Raw genomic sequence first — 20,229 nt, forward strand, 5'->3', positions numbered from 1 at the left:
TCAAACCAGTCAATCCTAAAAGAAACCAACCCTGAATTCACTGGAAGGACTAATGCTGAAGCTCCAATACTTTGGCCACCTGATGCAAAGAGCCAACTCACTGGAAAAGACCTTGATGCTGGGAAAGATTGAGGGCAGGAGAAGGGGGCGAAAGAAGACGAGATGATTGAATGGCATCACTGACTCAATGGACATGAATTTGAGCAAACTCTGGGAGATAGTGAAGGACAGGGAAGCCTGCCATGCTGCAGTCCATGGGGTGGCAAAGAATCAGACATGCCTTAGCGACTGAACATAATATATTGATTTAACTGGTATTTGCTTTATATTAATAATTATCCAACTTATTTTATATTCCCTCCTTTTTTCTAGAACTCTGAATCCCTTACTGAACTTCTTTGTTTACCTAATTTGTTCAGATACCATCACTAGGACCCAAAGTAAACACTCTAACAGACTTCTCCATCCTTTAGCAAGTAAAACCCACATCTTTTGGAGGCAGGCTTGTCATTCTAGAATTAATTCAACATCTGGAGTCAAGGCTACTTGATACTTCTCTGCTATAGTCTTTCTCACAATATGGAGATAACTTTCCTCTTTTGGATACAGAAATCCTCTGAGAGGCTCTGGGATGTGAAGTCAGGGATCTGTTTGGTATGAGTCGCTATACGCAAACCACGTGCTAGACTCACGACCTTCAACCTCCAAATTACTTAATGATCCCTTACCATGCGTAAAAAAAAAAAATCACCACTTATTAAATCCTCTGTGACATCTGCTTGCCAGTTATGCCTCAAAGCAGTTTTATCCCCCAAAAAATTTTTAAATGCACTATAATTCCACCCAACATAGTCTGAGGATGTTTACTTCTTTATTTTGCTCGATAGATGGAACAGTGAAATGGAGGTTTGGTGGCAACTTCAGAAATGTTTTAAGATGAAGATGGTTAAGAAGTAATCCTCCAAGGGTAACATTCAAACATGATATATTAGGAAGACAAAGCTGATGGTTTTTAATTTAATCATGATGAAGCTGGTCTCTCTGGTTCCACTTGGAATTCCCTAGCCAGATATATGCTTGGTCAAATTCTAGAATTTTTCTCATTTATCTTAACCTTCTCTTCACTCTAATTTGTTTACGCTGTATGCTCTGCTATACTGTTATCCTACTGTTACTTTTAAGAAGGATTCAAAGAGCCATATGGCATTGTATACAGACATCCCAGCTGCAGATGATTTCCCGTCTTCAAACTATGTATGAAATTTGGTCGTTGGTGGCATTTTAACCCTTAATTATGTTCCATTGTTATTATTTCACCCTCTAAAAAACAAATCACAAATTACACATTGAAAGATAAATTTAGCATCTTCATTTCTCCCTGCTTTGGCTAGGTGGGGAGTGTTGTAGATACATTGTATGACTCAGGATTTACCTTTCAGATCTTGTTCCTGAGGTTGTGGAGCAACCCTAATGTTATTTTTCATTTGCTTTGAGCCTTGATATTACTTAGAGGAGAGGAGCACTGACAGTAAAATTCCCAAGAGGTGTAAGGAGAGAACAGTTGCGGCTGAACCCTCACTCATCCCAACTGTGGACCTCAGAAAAACAGAAGCCAGACAAAAGCTGAGAACAGAGACAGCCACTAGTTCAAGGTTTATCATGGAAATAAGACTTTACTGCAAGAGCCTTACTTTAAACACCCTTCACTTAATTTATCTTTCATTTAGGCAATATCTAAGCAAATAAAGACCCACAAAATATCCTGTTACTTTTTCCCCCCAATAGCAAAAAATAGGATAATGGATGACTGAATTAGTAACTGAACCTAATAAACAATTTAACAGTTCAAAACAGTCACCTTTGCAAACAGGTCCTTAAAAATAAAAATGATAACACAAATGTTGATAGTTTAGTAAAAATCATTTTATAGGCATTTAAGAATTATTGTGACTTCAAAGTGTCATAATCTTTTGCTTGCAGACACACTTTAGGAAAATGAACTTTAAAATAAACAGCAAGTCAAATTCTCTTCTTTTTGAACTCTGCAGGAGCTCCCAGTGGATGAAACCATTGATAATAAGGTGGTTGTTAATTTTTTAAAGGATTCTCCTATTTCCATAATTTGATACAGTATTTTTTTGTTTTTATTCCAACACCAACCAAACAACAGGTGACACTGAAGAAAAATTAACAGCTATCTCAAAATAAAACCTGACTTCTATTTCCCAAAAATCTCAAATATATTGAAATAATTTCATATGAATTATGTGTGGGAGTGGCTCACATACATAATTCACTTAATTTTCCTCCCATGTGCTCCATTCGCTCCCACACTTCCTCCACCTGAGCTGTTACTGTCTATGTGCTTGTCTGCCAATCTATCATGTCTCCAAACTCACTAGACTGTAAGCTCCCCAAGGGCAAACACCTTAGAGATTTTTTTTTTTACGCTATATACCCTGTACCTACTATGAAGTATAGCACATAACTGTCACTCAAATTATTTTTTAATTGTTAAATTTATGTTACCACATTAATGTACATGTCATATATAGCTTTACATCTTCATTGTCTTGTCCAGCATCTAAGGCAGTGAGTACGAAAGCTGAATGAATTAATGTGTTAACTAATTAATTACTGAAACCTGATATTTATAGCCCATGTTAGGACACTGATATGACTGCAAATGGGTGGTGCCCAGTCATTGCTGCTGCTGCTGCTGCTAAGTCGCTTCAGTTGTGTTGACTCTGTGCGACCCCACAGACGGCAGCCCACCAGGCTCCCCTGTCCCTGGGATTCTCCAGGCAAGAACACTGGAGTGGGTTGCCATTGCCTTCTCCAATGCATGCAAGTGAAAAGGGAAAGTGAAGTCGCTCATGGGGTCCAACTCTTCGCGACCCCATGGACTGCAGCCTACCAGGCTCCTCCGTCCATGGGATTTTCCAGGCAAGAGTACTGGAGTGGGGTGCCATTGCCTTCTCCGTGCCCAGTCATTACTCCTGGTCAAATGTATTAAAAATGAAAAAAAGTGAAAATATGTTTCAATTCAATGATAAAAGCAATGCAAACATGAGGGTGTTGATAGTTTTCCACAGGCCATTCTTTTAATAATAATCCTTTCTGGATCATTACTTAAAGCCAACGATCTTAAAGTTTCCAGCCAAACTTATTGAATTCTGCTCAAAAAATGTTTTCATTTTTAACACTCTCCATTACCAAACATTCTAATGTCTAGTCTGGTTTTCATTCTATTTATTCTCAGTGGAGATGTACCAAGACTTCATAATGGAAAGTCATTCTTCAGTCTACTCAAGAGCAATCAGTCCCTTTTATTCTGACCCTTCTTGACAGTTCCCATATCATATCACTTGACATACTCTGCACTGTCCCTATTTTACTTGTGTTCCACCACAGATGAAAAATTTTATAATATAACCCTCTACATGTATTATACTTTACAGCTTCAGGTTGCTTCTGTATCACTTCCTGCTCCTGAAGACTGTTACTATTAAGAGTTGAATCCTAACCCCCAGTACTTCATAATGTGACCTTTACAGAGGTGAACATGTTAAAATTAGTTCATTTGAGTGGGCCCTAACCCTATATGACTGGTGTCCTTAGAAATAAAAAGGAAATGTGAACACAGAGACAGGCACTCGGGGAGAACGCCACGTGAAGATGAAGGCAGAGATCAAAGTGAGGGATCTACAAGTCAGAGCGTGCCAGCAAATCACCGAAGCTGGGGAGAGCATGAGAGTTTCTCACAGCCCTAGAGGAAACCACACATGCTGACAACTTGGTATCAGACATCTAGCCTTCACAACTGTGAGACACAGCATTTCTGTTGTCAAAGCCACTCAGTTTTGGGTACTTTGTTAGAGCAACCATAGAAAACTAATACACTGGCTTAAAAGAGTATGATGGTGAGACGATTAAGTCACAGAGCAAGGATTCCAGCAGGTTCTCCTTGACTCCAAAGTCCTTGTTTCTCCCCTTATATACTGCTACTAAGAGTTAACAGTAAAGATAGAGACAAAGTAAAATGTGAGATCATTTTCTAAGAGCATAGGATAGGTGAAAGGAGGACTCAAGGGAAGGTCGTCAATGACAACCAATATGAGGGAAAAACTATTTCCGTGGTTTTCAAACAATGGACCCCAACACCCAGTGTTTCTCTGTGATACTGCCTGAAGTTCACCAACTTTTGGTTTGAAATGTCAATATTTTAAACTATGTTCTATTATTTTAAAAATAGGAACAGAAAACATCACACATTCCCAAATGTGTTACATGAAAATTTTATCACACTGGATCCATCCAATCATCATCCTGGAGTTCAAGGCTAATTCAATTTAGTATCCACTTTGTAGGAAAGCTTCCCCTGACATCTCTTTGAATCTATTTATACATATTACAGTCTGCCACTGGGTATATTCACACTGCATCAGTGAGCATATCACTGCAAACACATGTGAGCCAAGCTCAGTTACAGCCCATCCTATCTCTGGCATACCTGCTCACACAAGGCTTCATCTCAGCATAACAGAGAGTTGAGCAATCCCGAGGGAAAGATGACAAAAAGCATATATTATTTTGGTTTTACAATACTTTACCATGCTTACTCAACAATAAGGTGACATTGATTAATTACAAGGCTCACCATCATTGTAGTAATAGCCTTTCAAAAAATATCCTGCTACATTAAATATACACGGTTTAAATTTTTTCAATATTATATACTTATTCACACTATTACATACCATTTTCTTCTTCAGTATCATAAAGTTTTCTTCTAAGCCTTCTTCACATTCAGATAAAAAAATATTCTTTTGAATTACTCTTGACTGTTTAAAGTTATGAATCAAGTTACAGTGACAACTGCATTCACAACACCTTCACCAGCAGGATGTGTGTGTGTTCAGTCGCTTCAGTCATATCTGACTTTTTGCGACCTTATGGACTGGGGCCCACCAGGCTCCTCTGCCCATGGAATTCTCCAGGCAGGAATACTGGAGGGGGTTGCCATGCCCTCCTCCAGGGGATTTTCCTGACCCAGGGACTGAACTCACGTCTGCCTGCATCTCCTGCACTATAGGCAGATTTGTTAACCAGAGCCATCTAGGAAGCCCGCAGGCCGTATGATTTCGAAATATAGTGATGGGCTGAGCTTGGGCGACTTCTTCTTTAATTACTGTCCTTGGTATGCCAACAAACTTCAGACTAACTATCAACTGTTCTTTTAAAATCAGATCACCGAGGAATCTTTCTCAAGAAATTTCAAGCAAGAAACTAAATTTAAGTTCAAATTCAACCTCGTGGGGTGTAAGCAATGCAAATAATCAGCTGAGGTTACAGATGCTGTTGTTCAGTCATTAAGTCGTGTCTGACTCTTTGCGACCCCATGGACTACAGCACACCAGGCTCGACTATCCTTCACTATCTCTCGGGGTTTGCTTAAATTCATGTCCATTGAAGTCACTGATACCGTCTAATCATCTCATCCTCGGCTGCCCCTTCTCCTCTTGCCTTCATTCTTTCCCAGCATCAGGGTCTTTTCCAATGAGCCAGCTCTATCCTCCATGAATTGCTAAGTTAATAACTACAAGTTATTTCTAGGCCTGATGGCTGACAGGTTTCTTTTGACATGAGTTACAAGAGGCATCTCAGTTTCAGAAGTATAATGTGAAAATCATTAAGTGTACATGACTAAGAAAAGAGCATGCAAATGTTACATAATCATTTCAGCCCTTATTTGGGCACAGGAGGTTAACTGTATCTTTGTATTTATGGAGGACTTAATGTCTTTTATTGTCACTTTCATTTGCATACATTGCAACTCCATGGAAGAGTTCATTTGAAGTCCGGATTCACTGATAAAATGTATTTAGAAAAAAAACTATAAGAGAAATTTCCCACTGCACTAGAAAACTCCAAGGTTTATATATGCTAAGTGTCAAATATCAAGTTGAAGAACCACCTGACAGGTGACTCTGCCTATTCCTTCAGCCCCAGGAAATAGAACAAGAGGAAACTTAAAGAAAGAGATGACAGGAATGATGGACAAGCAGGGATTGGTGATGAGAGCAGGACACCAAAGAGAGTGGGTGGTGGTGAGAGGAACACTGAAGTAATTGAAGCTGGAACTCAGCAGATGGGGTTAAGTTGGTAAGGTAAGAAGAGTAGACACAAAAACTCAGCAGAAAGCCTAGGTTTGACACAGTGGAAGAAGACAGGAAGCTAGATTTGGAACATGAAAATGATGAAGTGAGATGATTAGTGAATGATCAGTACTTACATGGAACAAATCAAGATAAAAAGTACAGTCTGGGTCAATTTTATAAAACTGAGCTGTTTCCGTGGAACAACGGTTGGCTACTGACATGATTTTGGCTGACCACATCTTTCACTCTTCAACTGGACATTTAGAATTTTAAAAACCTCATTAACCTGCAACAATACCTTTCCCTCCTCTCTTCATCTCTATCCTCCTCAAGTAGCTTGTCACATAGACCTCTGCAAAACACAATGAGAGGGCATGCTTCCAAGAACTGAGTCTAATGCCTTATTTAAATAATATTATTTATAATGTATGTATAGAAATAAATTTCAGAGAAAAGAAAATTAAGAAAACAAACTAAGTGAAATGATATAATTTAATAATTTCATTCGAGATTTTTGGATAGTATAAAATACTGGTCACAAAAGAGTCAGACATGACTTAGTGACAAAACAACAATAACAACAAATATGCTCTGCTAGTTAAAAGCAGAGTTCTAGAGATCTAAGTCCATGGCTTGACTTCACAGTAACTAGCTAAGTGATCTTTTATAAAACACTTTAATCTTTATAAACTACATATTTTTAACACTGAATAATTCATTGAGATAATACATATAATTTCTGGTACAAAGAAAGTACTTAGTAAACCAGTGGCAAAATTCAAAGATTTTAAGAATTATTTAAGAGAAAACTTTGAATTCTGCACCAAGTTGAATGATATCTCTTGTTAACTTCCGAAAAAATGTGAACTTTCAAAATTCTCCTCCTTGGACCCTAAGGTTACAAAAGAAGAATGTTAGGATGCAACTAAAGATTATCATACTAAGTAAGGTAAGTCAGAAAGAAAAAGACAGATACCATATCACTTATATGTGGAATCTAAAATATGACACAAAACACCTAACTACAAAACAGAAACAGACTCATAGACAAAGAGAACAGACTTGTGGTTGCCAAGAGGAAGAAGGGAGGGAGAGGGACTAACTGGGAGTTTGGAGTTGGTAGATGCAAACTATGACATTTAGAATGGATAAACAGCAAGGTCTTAATGTGTAGCACAGGGAACTACACTCAAATCCTGTGATGAACAGTAGTGGAAAATAATATAAAAATAAAGAATGTATATATGTATAACTCTGCTATATAGCAAAGACTGGTACGACACTGTAAATCAACTATACTTCAATATAAAAAAAATTTTTTTAAGAATTTTAGAGAAGTTTAGTGGAGCTGGGAAAAGATGGAATCACCTCCATATCCCACATTTCATAATTATGTGGTAGAATCCTATTTTTCGTCCTCAAACCTGTAGTTTTCATTAGGTTAATAAGCACTAGTTCAGTCATTTAAACCCACTTTAAGATGACTTTTTTTTAAAGACTTGGGTTTTAGTACACAAAAAGAATCACCTGAAATGGAAAAAAAAAACCAAAAAACTATAGTTGACCTCTCCTGAAGATTCTGGATTTAGTTGGTATGGAGTGGTACCTAGGAAACTGTATATTTAATGTAAAATATATTATTTATAGATAGATAGATCTTAATATGTTTTTGAACAGGTGACTGGCAATTTGAGACACACTTATCTAAAGCTATGGAAAGTACCGATATTTATGAAAGGGTTCTAATTTTAAGAGCGTAAGTATTTACCTAAATAATTTCTTAATCCTGTTTCTAGCTAGACTTCTTTCTCAACTGAAAAACTAATCTTTGACCAAAGTTTCATTAATAGCAGATTTTGTGGCTCCTTGTTTTTTTTTTATAATAACATACATGTCTACTAATCCCAGAATCTGAATCAGACTGTACTCAGAATTAAGGCCGGCTGAAGTGACAGACTGTGACTCAGGAAAGACAAGAGTTATAGCCTTACCCTTGGCAGTAACAGAAACTACTGAATCAGCAAAATCTTGTATGAGAGCTCAAAAAGGCTGCCAAGTTACAAGTTAACACCTCAATGGAGCCAAAATTCAAAGACCAAATCCAATACACATTTCTAAATGTAATGATCTTATATTTACATTTCATAGGAAGTATTTTTTAAATACATCACACAAGTCTTGCTGTCAAGGAATTATGTTGTTGACTTTAGAAAAGTTTATTATGTGAGCTGATCCTTATTTAGTAATTTTCTAAATCAATAAAAAATTTAGACATTTTATCTTCTGAAAATCCAAATGGGAAGTTTTTTTAAGTTTCATATTTATAGGTCAATTTTTACATTTCCATCAAAAAGTAAATTTTAGAAGCACAATAAACTGAATTAGTCAAGGTTTACCCATTCAACAAGTATATTTTAAAGAACCTACTATTCAGCAGGGAGTCAGAGAGGTGCTGGGTACCAAAAGATGAATAAGGTAGAGCCTATACATTAAAGGACACATCATAAAAAAACATAAGAGAGAGAGAAGTAAAGAAGTAATGGTCACTAGGTTCCTACATGACAAAACTATTCTGAGAAATTATCTAATAATATCTAATGTTAAACTACTATTTCTCTCTTCTGAGAAGTCCATTTTGCATGTCTAAATTTTTCACTTTTTAAATTACTCAGTTATTGAATACACTAATGTTAATTACAAATGAGTCTCGAAATTTTTTTCTAGATCTTTATTTTAAACTAAGTAATTTTAAAGCTGTAAATTTTGAAGCTTATTGCAAAAGAATTTTTTAAAGAAAAATATTTTATGATGTGAGAAAATTATATGAAACTCAAATTTCAGGCTCCATCAAGTTCTGTTGGAACACAGCTATGACCATTTGTTTGCATACTGTCTGTGGCTGCTTTCCCACAATGGCAGAGACCATGTAGCCCACAACATTGAAAATATTTATATGCTATCTGGCCCTTTACAAAAAAAGTCTGCCAATTCCTGATTGAAAATATAACAATAGATTTTGCCTGGAAAAAAGTACAGCTTTGTTGTTGTTGCTCTATTTTCCAGAGTCCATAGAGATGCTTAAATAAAATACACAAAGAACACTTACTATAAAGTTTCTCCAGTATGCTGCCTCTAGAACAAGAATTGCTAATTCTGGTCAGCAGTGGCTTCATTTTCTTGTTTCTCCCATAACCAATACTGGGCTTCAGTGTCTGGCCTTGAATCTTCTGGAAACCCAGCTGTCAGCACCTCTAGGATTTTGCCTATTAAGCCTAATTTTCACAGAATGGTCTGGCTGGTAATAGATGAAAAACTCTTAGATCCCTTTTGAAGCTATCAACTTCAGTTAAGAATTTCACAAGGTGTTGGGACTGGGTGTGAAGTTAGGTAGAAGGCAGCTGTACCTCTATAGACAACACTAAGAAAGAAAGCTGTGTGCTTTAATAGCTCAAAATTTTAATATAAAACAATGGCACATAATCATATGAGAATCTTTTTTTACAGGTTAATAAAATGTCATAATGTTATTGTGCCTCAAATTAGACTTTAAAATATATATTGGAGCCACAGTATTAGCCATGGGCTTTCACATTCTACATTATATATTTCTGTAATTTTGAAATACTTTTTTTGAGTAATGATCAGTGCATTACCTTTTTTTAGTTATATTTTTTTCAGATTACATTCCAGAAAACTGTTTGTCTTTAACACACCAAAAAAACTAGTTCATGATAGTAGGTGTGCTCTTATTTACTCAGTCAACACAGACAATACCTGAAGCCCCAGATTTTTATACCTTCTTAAATGTCTATGATCACAGAAATCAGCTGTGTAAAAACCACTGTTTAAAGGTGTGCAGTTAAAAAATAAGTAAATAAATAAAGGTGTGCAGTTACGGTGAGGTGAGGGCACTTCGTATATCCGTGGGTGGCTTTGTAAGGTAAGGTAGTGGGAGAATTCTAAGCAGAATTTAACTGGTGCTGTCCCAAGTATACAACTGCTTGTTTCTGACATAATCTCAGGTGGCTCCAGATCACAATGAAGCCAAAAAAGTGGGCACTTTAAATTTTTCCCTGGACTTCACTGAACAATGTGAAGGAAATATTTACAATGCTTACTGTCATCTCAGATATCCAAATATCTCTTACCTAGAGCTCTAAATCACTTCAACGTTTTCACACAATCACATTACCTGGCCTTGAGCCAAATGCATCATTTCCTTTTTTATCTTCAAGAGAAAGCTGAGAATCTGCCTAGACCTTCACCTCCGCTCTGAGTTGCCTCCTCCAACTGCATCTCCTCACTCAGCAAGCAGCACCCTCGCCCACAGCTACCCAAGACAGCAAATCTAGGCAGTATCCTTGATTCTTCTCCTTCACTTTCCACATCTAACCAACTGCCAAACCCACTGATTTTAGCTCCTAATGTCTTTCAAATCCATCTCTTTTTCTCTATCCCAATTGATTTCTTTTGCAAACTTGCAACAGCTTTGAACTGGACATGTCACTTTCCTGCTTGAAAACCACAGTTTTTCACTTCCAATATGATAAAGCCCAGACAAAGCTCACCAAGCCCCTTGGATCTGGCCCTTGCCACAGTTTCAGACCCAACTCCCACAAACCTCTATCACACATCTTAGACTCCTGCTACAGGGAGCTTCTTTGACTCCTTTGAAGGTGCCGTGCTAAATCTTACTGTCAGTCTTACACATAGTCTAATGCTCAGTTTTCACATTTTTCCTGACCCATCCCAACCCTTTTTATCTGGATGATCTCATTTAGGTGTCAACTTAGTCACTCTTACAGCAAGGCTTCCTTAACCAGTCTAAGACTGGACTGAACGTCCAGGGGACAGCTGCTCTAAGCCATTGAAAATCTGGCTTTGAGAGAACTCATTCAATGAAGACAGCACCAATTTCTTCCTTGTCCACCTCAACATTCATACTGCCTCGCAGAGAATACAAAAGGTGGTGAATTCATGAAATAAGGCATCCTCCAAGGTGACTTGAATTATAACCTATAGAGAAAGTATTGCTCTGACTCAGTCCTCTGAAGCAACCAAACGGAGAATTCTCTGATTATAACAGAGCCCAGCTGTCCAGTTTGAGAGCTAAGAATCCTAACCACAAGGACTTAGCAAAAATGTTCAAATCTCTTTCTTGATCCCATTAGCAAGGTATTAACAAGCAGGTCTTCAAACAAGGCAAAGGCTTGGTTACAAAGAGATAAATATTTCATAGATTAGCTAGTCTAAGTATTTTAAAAATCTGTCCAGGGTTCTGCAGGCTTTGCTTTGACATCTTTTTTTCAGAATAATGTTCCATTACAGGACTGTTGAATGTCAGCAACCTACAATATCTGTAAGTCTCCACAGATCACCATGGAATTATCATCATCACAAATATTTACTGAACCACTACATGCAGGAGTCTTGGAATGTTCTGAATACTCTACTAAACAAGTCATAGAAGGCCCTGACACCCAGGACTTTACAATATGAAATAGTCATTGATGTTAAAAGATAGTAATAAGCTAACAGAGCTGCAGAAAGAATAGCAAACAAGACAAGTCTTGTAACTTGGATACAGCAGTGAAAGCAGATAGTTCAGGACCCTGTAAGAATATATTCATTCTTTACATCAAACAAGTTAATTGAATTTCTACAGTTTTCTTGCTACAAGTAGCCTAAACTCTCAGGCTCAATAGCAAAGCCGCTTTGTAAGTCTAATTTTACTTTCAAACAGCCACAGCGTAAAATCTTAGGAACTGAAGAGAAGCACCTGAAATAGTAATGTTTTGCTTTGTGATAACCCACTTAACATATTTATAAAGTAAGCCTTCAGTCTGGGTCCCCAAACAACCAGACATCTATCATAATCTGTCTTCCCTTCTTGATCTCATTGCATAGCAGGGATTTTGCTCCAGGGAAGAGCCCTACAAAGATGCGTCTGGAATCAGTGGAATCAAAATTGCCAAAATTGCTACTGAGTCAGAGGTGTTTTTAAAGTTTTGCCGAACAACACACAGCTGCATGCTAAATGATTAACACCCTTCCCTGATGGTTTTGCAATCCTATATTTATATTGTAGCTCTATCACTGAAATTACAGGTTCCTGTGAAGTGACACTGACAATAACAACACATTTTTATGTCAGGATCATTTAAGGGCCTTTTTAAACAAGTTTTAACATTTATGCATTGAATATTATCACACTAAGTTCTACTTCTTCCTATGAAACACAAGGGAAAAACCATGATTTCCTCAGTGTATCAGCTGTCCCTAGAGGATATTTTGACTGTCATATCAAACATAAAATATTGATGAAGCAGTTAAGAAAACTGATTCCACTTCTCACTTTAACAAGGAATAGAAAATTACAGTTACATTGTATGTTATGTGTTATGAGTTTTCCCAGAGAGTTAAGTAAGTAATAATTTGAACTAACATATAAAAACTATTGGAATACACTTTATAACCAAGGATGAATTTTTTAAACTTGCAAAATGAACTAAAATTATATATGTACACACACACATATATACACATACATTTTATATAATAAAACATATACAATTTTAGTAATATCATGCAAAAGAAGTACTTCAAGAACTCTTGAGAGTTGAATCAATCAAAACTGACACATATCCCAAGTTAAAAATCTGTATCATAAGAACATGATTAGCAAAACAGATGGATAGAAAGGAATTTTAAGGGACTGGTCTAAGGAGACAACATTTGTCAGTGTTCAGGCAACACTGTTCAAGAGGGAGGGGCCCCTGTCCCCAAAGTGGTATTCCTACAAGAAACAAAGTCAAGAAAATGTATCGGAACCCTGGGCTGTCTTCACTGGATGGTGTTGGCCCACTGACTGACTAAATGAACTTGTGGTATTAAGCGTCCCTTAGCAGCTGTCCATCTCAATAGGAATTGTGCATCTCATATCGGCCTTCTGTTTCACGCAGCTGTTTCTTTACATTTGATAGTCTAAGCCTTGTCTGAGAGGCAAACCTGAGATACTATATGTGTATTGATAGGACAGGAACAGGCCCTTGTTTGAGTGGACATCTACTCTCCTTTGGCAAAATTTCTATAAATTCCCCTGACAAACTGAAAAAATACTGGTGACTCTGCCATAATTTCAGATTTCCTCTTGCCTTGAAGAAAGTAAACATAAAATCATTGTGATGGATTTTTTTCAACATATACTGTAACTCATATAAGCAAATAGGTGTGGTCCTCTTCAAAACTGTTATCTTTATGGGTCTTTGGTTACATATTTATTATAATCATCTTCTGTTGCTCAAAGCACTTACATTTATCTTCATTAAGAAATGTCTTTAAAGTTTGCAATACATTTTTTGAATAATACCTAAACTTAAGTAGCCCTTGACTGTTAACAAATTATGATTAAACATCTTTAAACTTTTTTGAGTCTAACATTGTTTACTTTTTGGTCTTATTTGAGATTCATCTGTGGAATTTATTGGGACCCCTAAATCCAGTCTTGTAAGAAATTTGTGGCATTGTATACATGAATTCTGCAGGTATATTCCTCAAGTGTAGATCTAGACTTCTGGTATGAAAATCATGATCAAAATTCAAGTTGTGTCATCTGACGCATGGCTTGATACACAACAACACCTAAAGAGAATATGGGAAAATCAGGGCATAGGAAAAGAGACAGAATAACAAACTGCTAGAAAGTGTAAACTTGACAAATTGCTCAAAAATGAAAAACATAATCTCTCTTGGAAAACATTTGTAAATCAATTGTACTGGTATATAAATTATAAATTCTATGCAAATATTATCACCTCTAGTTTAAAAAACCTTATATTTCATATAAGCTCTATGCTAATGTAACTTGGTCTCCAAGATACAAATAATTTGAATTTTTGCAGTGAAATTCTCTTTTGGATTATGTTTATAATACTGACATTGTAACATTATTATTATTTTATGCATTATGACACTTCAGGTGTCTTTCAAATTTCATATTTGATATAAAACTCAAGCAAAATTAAGAAAAGTATTTAAATTTTTCCTAAACTTTATTAGTCTTTCCAATAACAAAATCCAGACAATAAAAGAGATACTTAATATAACCTATAACCCAGCCTATAACAGCTGTACTCTTTTATGACTCTGAAACTGACTGGATCATACTCAAAAAGTTAAATTCTAAGACATTTAACAACATATTGCACAAGCATATGACTTTTTTCCCTGTATATCTGGTAGGGCCATGTTAGATGAGATTTTATCTAAATTCTCATCTAGGCTATTCATTGCATATGCAGGTGGATTGTCATAAACTTATTTCAACAAAGATGAATTGAATATTTATATAAACAAGGTACAAAGTAAAGAATGTAAAAATATGGTAATTAATAAGAGTAATAATAGCAGTAAACATTTACTAGGCTAAGTACTTTACATGTATTTTCCTAATAAATTAAGCTTCCCTGGTGACTCAGATTGTTAAGAATCCACCTGCAATGCGGGAGACCTGGGTTCAATTCCTGGGTTGGGAAGATCCTGTAGAGAAGGGAACAGCTACCCACTCCAATATTCTTGTCAGGAGAATTCTATGGACAGAGAAGCCTGGCAGGCTACAGCCCATTGGGTCGCAAAGAGTCAGACAAGACTAAGGGACTTGCACACACTTAAGACATCAGTCCTATTAGTCTCCAAGTTTTCAAGGTCAAGTCACACAAAACAGAGATGTTAAGGGACTTGCCTCCGGTCACAGAGCTACTAAGTAGCAGGTTGGGGATATAAATGAAAAAAAAAAAATTGAATCCAAAGCCTTCCAGTATTGTATAACCCAATGCAGAAAACAAGTTTCTTACCCTTCCAGAATAACAACCCAGAAGGAAGTTTATAATCACTGGTGCTTTAGGTGATTGTCAGTTCCTATAAATAGTAGGACCTAAACTTTTTCAAATATACCTATTCTTAGAGCAACTTATTATAAAGTAGTTTGAAGAACAGGATTGAGTATTCTCTTAACAAATTTAGTAGCCTTTATAATATTTACTTTTTAACAAATCCACCTGAGAACATTCTTAAAACTGTATAGGGTGATCTGTTTTAAAAACAGAAAATACTTTGATAGACCAACAATGATCTAACTTAAATCAACAATGAGCTAATTTAAAGTTCCTTAGAACTTAGACATAGTCATGCGGTATGCACTGAAAACTGATTTTTTTAAACTGCATTTTTTAGACAGAATGGCTTTTAGGTTCTTCAAAGTGCTCCACTAAAATAGCTACAATTTTTGCCAATTAACATTCTGATTTTGTAAATAACAGGAAAACAGATCAACAGATAGTCCCACTTGTGTAGATGGAGTAACATAACAAAAGCTGCTGAAAACACCAACCCCAAAGGCAGATCCAAAGAGTAAAGTCCTTCTCTTCCATCCACAGGGAGGAGCTCTCCTTCAGTGGCCTACGCCCTCTCCTTAGCACCTGAGTTCAGCACTTGCTGCCCATTCAGAGAATAAAATATTAAAAAGATGTGAAAGCCAAGTTCCTTCCCCACATACACATATGGGCATATTTATTATGTATTTGGCTTTTCTGATACCTAAGTATGCTGATTCATTGGCTACTTATGAATTAAGTAATAGTCCATGAGATATGAATATACCTATTCATACAAATATAACAGGAATAAAGTAGATACAGTATCCAAAGTGCACTTCAAATATGAAATGCTACATCTAATTACACTTTGCCTAAGACTCTGAACTTTTAAATTCTCATTAGATGAAGTTCACAAGATGCACTTGTGCTTTATGGCTCATCACAGGCAAAGTATGCTAAGAGGACAATTGATTAAATGTCAGTGGGTTTAACTTCAGTATCTATTCCCAAGGTTTCACATTTCCATGGTAATTCTGACCCCTCTTTTAAAATTTATAGCTTGTAGAACTGACTTTTTTTTTAAAGGTATTTCAAAAGATTTGCTCTCATTCTTAAAAGAAAGAATAATGGAATTGTGGTAAATACTTGTTAGATAAAAACTAAGTACATACTACTCACTTTATACTTCTCCCCTAAAAACGTTCAAAATTCAGTCAACTGAGCACCTATTACATGCAGGCATGGCATCTGTAGGTGAACCAAGATTTCTAAGTTTCCAAGGCATGAAGAGGAGGGAAAATAGGCGCCAAATTTAAGTATCTGTTACTAACAAGTTTATAATTCACAAATTTCTTAGAAAAATCCAAGAAAACAATTGCACAGCAGCACATTTGGGCCTTAAGACGATGATTTTCAGTTGCAAGTAGTTAAAACTTCAGTGTTAAGCTAAGACTCTTTTCAAACAATGAGCTTCAGTTTATTATCTCTTCCTAATGCTTTCTATCATATTCCACAAAATCCTCCTTCTCCTCCATAACAATGAATGATACAGCACCTTTCTTTAAAAAAAGAAAAAAACAAAAACCTAATCCTCTTTTCCCAAAACCCAACCCATACACTCGTCCTCCTCTTTCCTGGGCACGTGTGCTTTCACAGCTCAACTGGACACCCTCTCACCTGAAAAAAAGTTTGGAGACGACGCTGGCCTTTTCCAGAGGCGACCTCTGCATGGTCTCTGGGGGCACCGAGGTCCCTGCCGGGGCAGGCCGGGCAAGAGCTCCTAGTGCCAAAAGCCCTACTCTTCTCTGCCTGCCGCTCGCCCCTTTTTCTCTGACCTGCTGTGATGTCACTTGCTTCCAACTCCCCCCACCCACCCCTGCCGCACACACCTCCCCTTCCCTTTCGCTCCTTTCCCCCGCCTCCACTGCCCAGGTTAAAAGCTGGGCGCTGCCCGGCCGGGCCTCAAATCCGCTCTAGCGGCTCTCTCCACCCCGACCGCTCCTTACTTCTTGCCGCCTTCCCTCGCTCGCTCTCCCCACGCCTCCCTCCCTGGCGCGCGCGCTCCTTCCAGGTCGGCGTCCCTACCGTCCGGCCGAGCCCGGCCCGCAGGTGGGGGACACCGTCGCGGCCGCTCTCCAGGGCCAGACTCGGCCGCGCGAGGACAGAGGGGGCCGCCGGCAGGAGCAGCAGGCAGTGCCCCGGGGCGCCTCCTGCGCGCAGGGCTCCGCGGAACCCGCGGCGCGCCGAGGCCAACTCCCCCGAGCCGTCTGCCTCCTCCCTTTTCCCGAGATCCTAGCCGCGTTCGTGCTGCGTTTGCAAGGTGCATTTTGAAAGGGGAACGAAACTCTGTCCCTCCGGTTATCAAAAGGCAGCCTCCGAGAGCCGGACGGTTCCGCGACAGCGGCAGCTGTGTTCACCTTAGCGCTTCCTTGGCGAGTCAGAGGGAAGAGCCAAGCTTGGTAGTCTCAGGCTTAGGTGAGTGCCAAGTGTGGTCCCTCAAGAGACGTACTTACTTCAGGCGGAGGCAATTCCTATAAGAAGGTGAGAGGAATTACCGCTTTGTCCACTACCCGCCCAGGATTTGCTCCTTGTCTGCCCTAAATTTTTTCAGTCCAGTTTGCGTTTTTTAAGAAGTCTTTTGTGCGTGTTAGCAATTATGAGGATGACGAGCGGACAGAATGTAAACTCACCCGCCCTCACACAGAGTTCCAACTCTCGGTCAGCAAAACATCATGACTAATACACTGAGAGGAATCCAGTCTTTGAAGCGAAGGTAGTGCGTTAACTCTGACCTGACTCGTGGAAACGCCATCTTCAACTCTTGAAGGGCATCTCAGCTTTCCCAGGTGTGGGCGCACGAACTTCCCCGAGTTTTTGCTTCGTGGACCGTGTGCCTGTTTGATGGCTTTTAAAGAGCCAGCCCTTTAATTCCTGAATCCTGTTGTGGAAAAGCAAGGGCACACCGAGTTTAAATTGAAAAATTCAAAGGGAAGTGAAAATTTTGGTCTGATTACAGTTAATGCCTCTACACCTAAAGCAAGGGTATTTACTTATGAATTGGTTATCGCTGATTTGTGGTCACCCAGATACAGTACAAATGACATTGTGCACTTCTTACTAACAGACAGGAACACGTATTTAAATTAATAAATGGGTTCCTCCGGTCTTTATGGCTCCCCTTTGCATTTCCATGTCACCATGTTTTAAATCTTAAAGTGGTTTTATAAACATTTAAATTTTGTTATCCTAAATTTTAACAGTAGATAAAATAACACCAAAGAGATAGGCAAACTGCATAAACACCAGGAAAAAGTAATTTCTAATTCATAATCCCTGCTTCATATCCTGCACCTGTGTTTTCCTCTCTTCAGTATGGCATACAAATTCAGGCTCTGCCTTCATTATTGACTTTTCCCAGGTATGTGATTGAACTCACTTCATCCACTTCCCTACCTCCCACTCTATTGTTTGCTTTATAACTGCTAATGTAACCCATCAAATGTAATACACACATTTTGAAATGAAGCGGTAGTCAGTTCCTCTTTGTTCTCAAAGAACAAGTGACAATAAAAAGATTAAGAATTAAATTCCAAATAAGATCATAGAAGCTGACCAAGTAATATGCCTCAGAGACCCCAAATATTTGTCAATCTCATTCCTCTAGAAAGAATAAATAACTTACTGACTATTTCTTGATTTCTTACTGTTTGCTAGACATCATCTCATGGAAATCTTACCGCAACCATGTAAATAGGTGTTATTCTCCCCAATTTTCAGTAGAGGAAATAGAAAAGAGAAGTAAATGCCTGTAATGGTAGAGCTAACATTTGAACTCATGTCTGCTTTCAAACCATCACTCCTATCAGTGGGTAATACTGCTTCTAATCGAATCATCCCTCATGTATTTATAAACTATCACTTACACTGGTGTAACCAGTCTTTCTTCTCACGTTAGTTTCATGCAATCATAATTGTTAGACCTGTTCAAGAATGAGACAAGAAAGCAGAAAGCTGAAAACCAAGTAGCTACTGAAGTTACACACTTTTAATAAATGACATCTAACTATAATATTCCATCTTAAGTATGTGTACACACATGTACATTGGAAGACCCTAGATATTTATCATAAAAGCTTACCTCCCAAATTTGTTCTTGGCATCAGTAAGACATCACCATTGTTCAGAACATTAGCATGGTTAGCTGACGTGAACAAATGAATTACTGAGACTTGACTTTTTTTTTTTTTTTGAGACATGACTTTTAAGGCTTGCATCCAGGTATATACCTAATGTGGGAATGTAGATTTATGCACCAGGGAATTGTTCAAATATGGCTGAAGGTCATGACTGAATTCCCTATTTGTGTCTTTGAGATATCAAGAATTGGTAGTAAGAAAGAGTGAAGCTCTTGTCTCCAAGCTGCTCAAATATCAGCTCACAAAATTGTATTTATTGTTATAATAGCTTACATTTGTTAAGCACTTACCATATACATAATGTGCCATGCTAAATACACAGAATGCTTTGCCTTTTTTAATCCTTATAACACCTTCATGAAATATTACATTTGTCATTATCTATATATTATAGGTGAAGAAACTGGGGTACAAAAAGTTTAGAAATTTTCCCAAGCAAGTTTCACAGTAAATAGTAACAGAAAACTGAGATTTCAACCTAAACCAACTACTCTCTGAGACCAAGCATGTAACCACTACATATACTTTCCCCACAGAATTTCCTGACATTTTAAGCGAAACTGATCTCGGTAGAGAAGATTAGGTGGTCATTTGTATGGTTTCTTTATTGTAAAATACATACAGCATCAAATTTGCTATCTTGAACCATTCTTAAGTGTACATACAGTTCGGTCACACATTCACATTGTTGTGCAACAGCCACCGCCATCACGGTAACCCTTTTTATCTTGTGAAACTGAAACTCTATACCCATTACACAATAACTCCCATCCTCCCTTCCCCCCTGCTCTAGCAACCACCAGTATACTTTCTTATTTTTATGATTTTGACTCTAAGTACTTCATATAAGTGGAATCATATAGCATTTGTCTTTTTGTGGCTGGCTTATTTCACTTTGCATAATGTCCTCAAGGTTTTTCCATGTTGTAGCATGGTCCAGGATTTCTTTCCTTTTTAAGGCAGAATAATATGGCATTGTACATATATGTCACATTTGGC

At 37.7% G+C, this 20,229-nt stretch overlaps 1 protein-coding gene across 1 annotated transcript in view; it reads right to left on the reverse strand.

Annotated features, from left to right (window-relative positions):
• The window catches only part of CFTR (CF transmembrane conductance regulator), a 197,247-nt gene extending 177,308 nt beyond the window's left edge, over positions 1-19,939 (reverse strand). The window contains exons 1-3 of the mRNA XM_065938474.1: positions 19,896-19,939; positions 17,893-17,972; positions 17,120-17,462 (exon numbers count right to left, since the gene is read on the reverse strand). Of these exons, the coding sequence (XP_065794546.1) occupies positions 17,120-17,462; positions 17,893-17,972; positions 19,896-19,939 (467 nt within the window). The remainder of the gene's footprint in view (positions 1-17,119; positions 17,463-17,892; positions 17,973-19,895) is intronic.
• Positions 19,940-20,229: the final 290 nt, after the last annotated feature.

This window comes from Muntiacus reevesi, chromosome 6 (assembly GCF_963930625.1).
Source record: "Muntiacus reevesi chromosome 6, mMunRee1.1, whole genome shotgun sequence".
Taxonomy (NCBI): domain Eukaryota; kingdom Metazoa; phylum Chordata; class Mammalia; order Artiodactyla; family Cervidae; genus Muntiacus; species Muntiacus reevesi.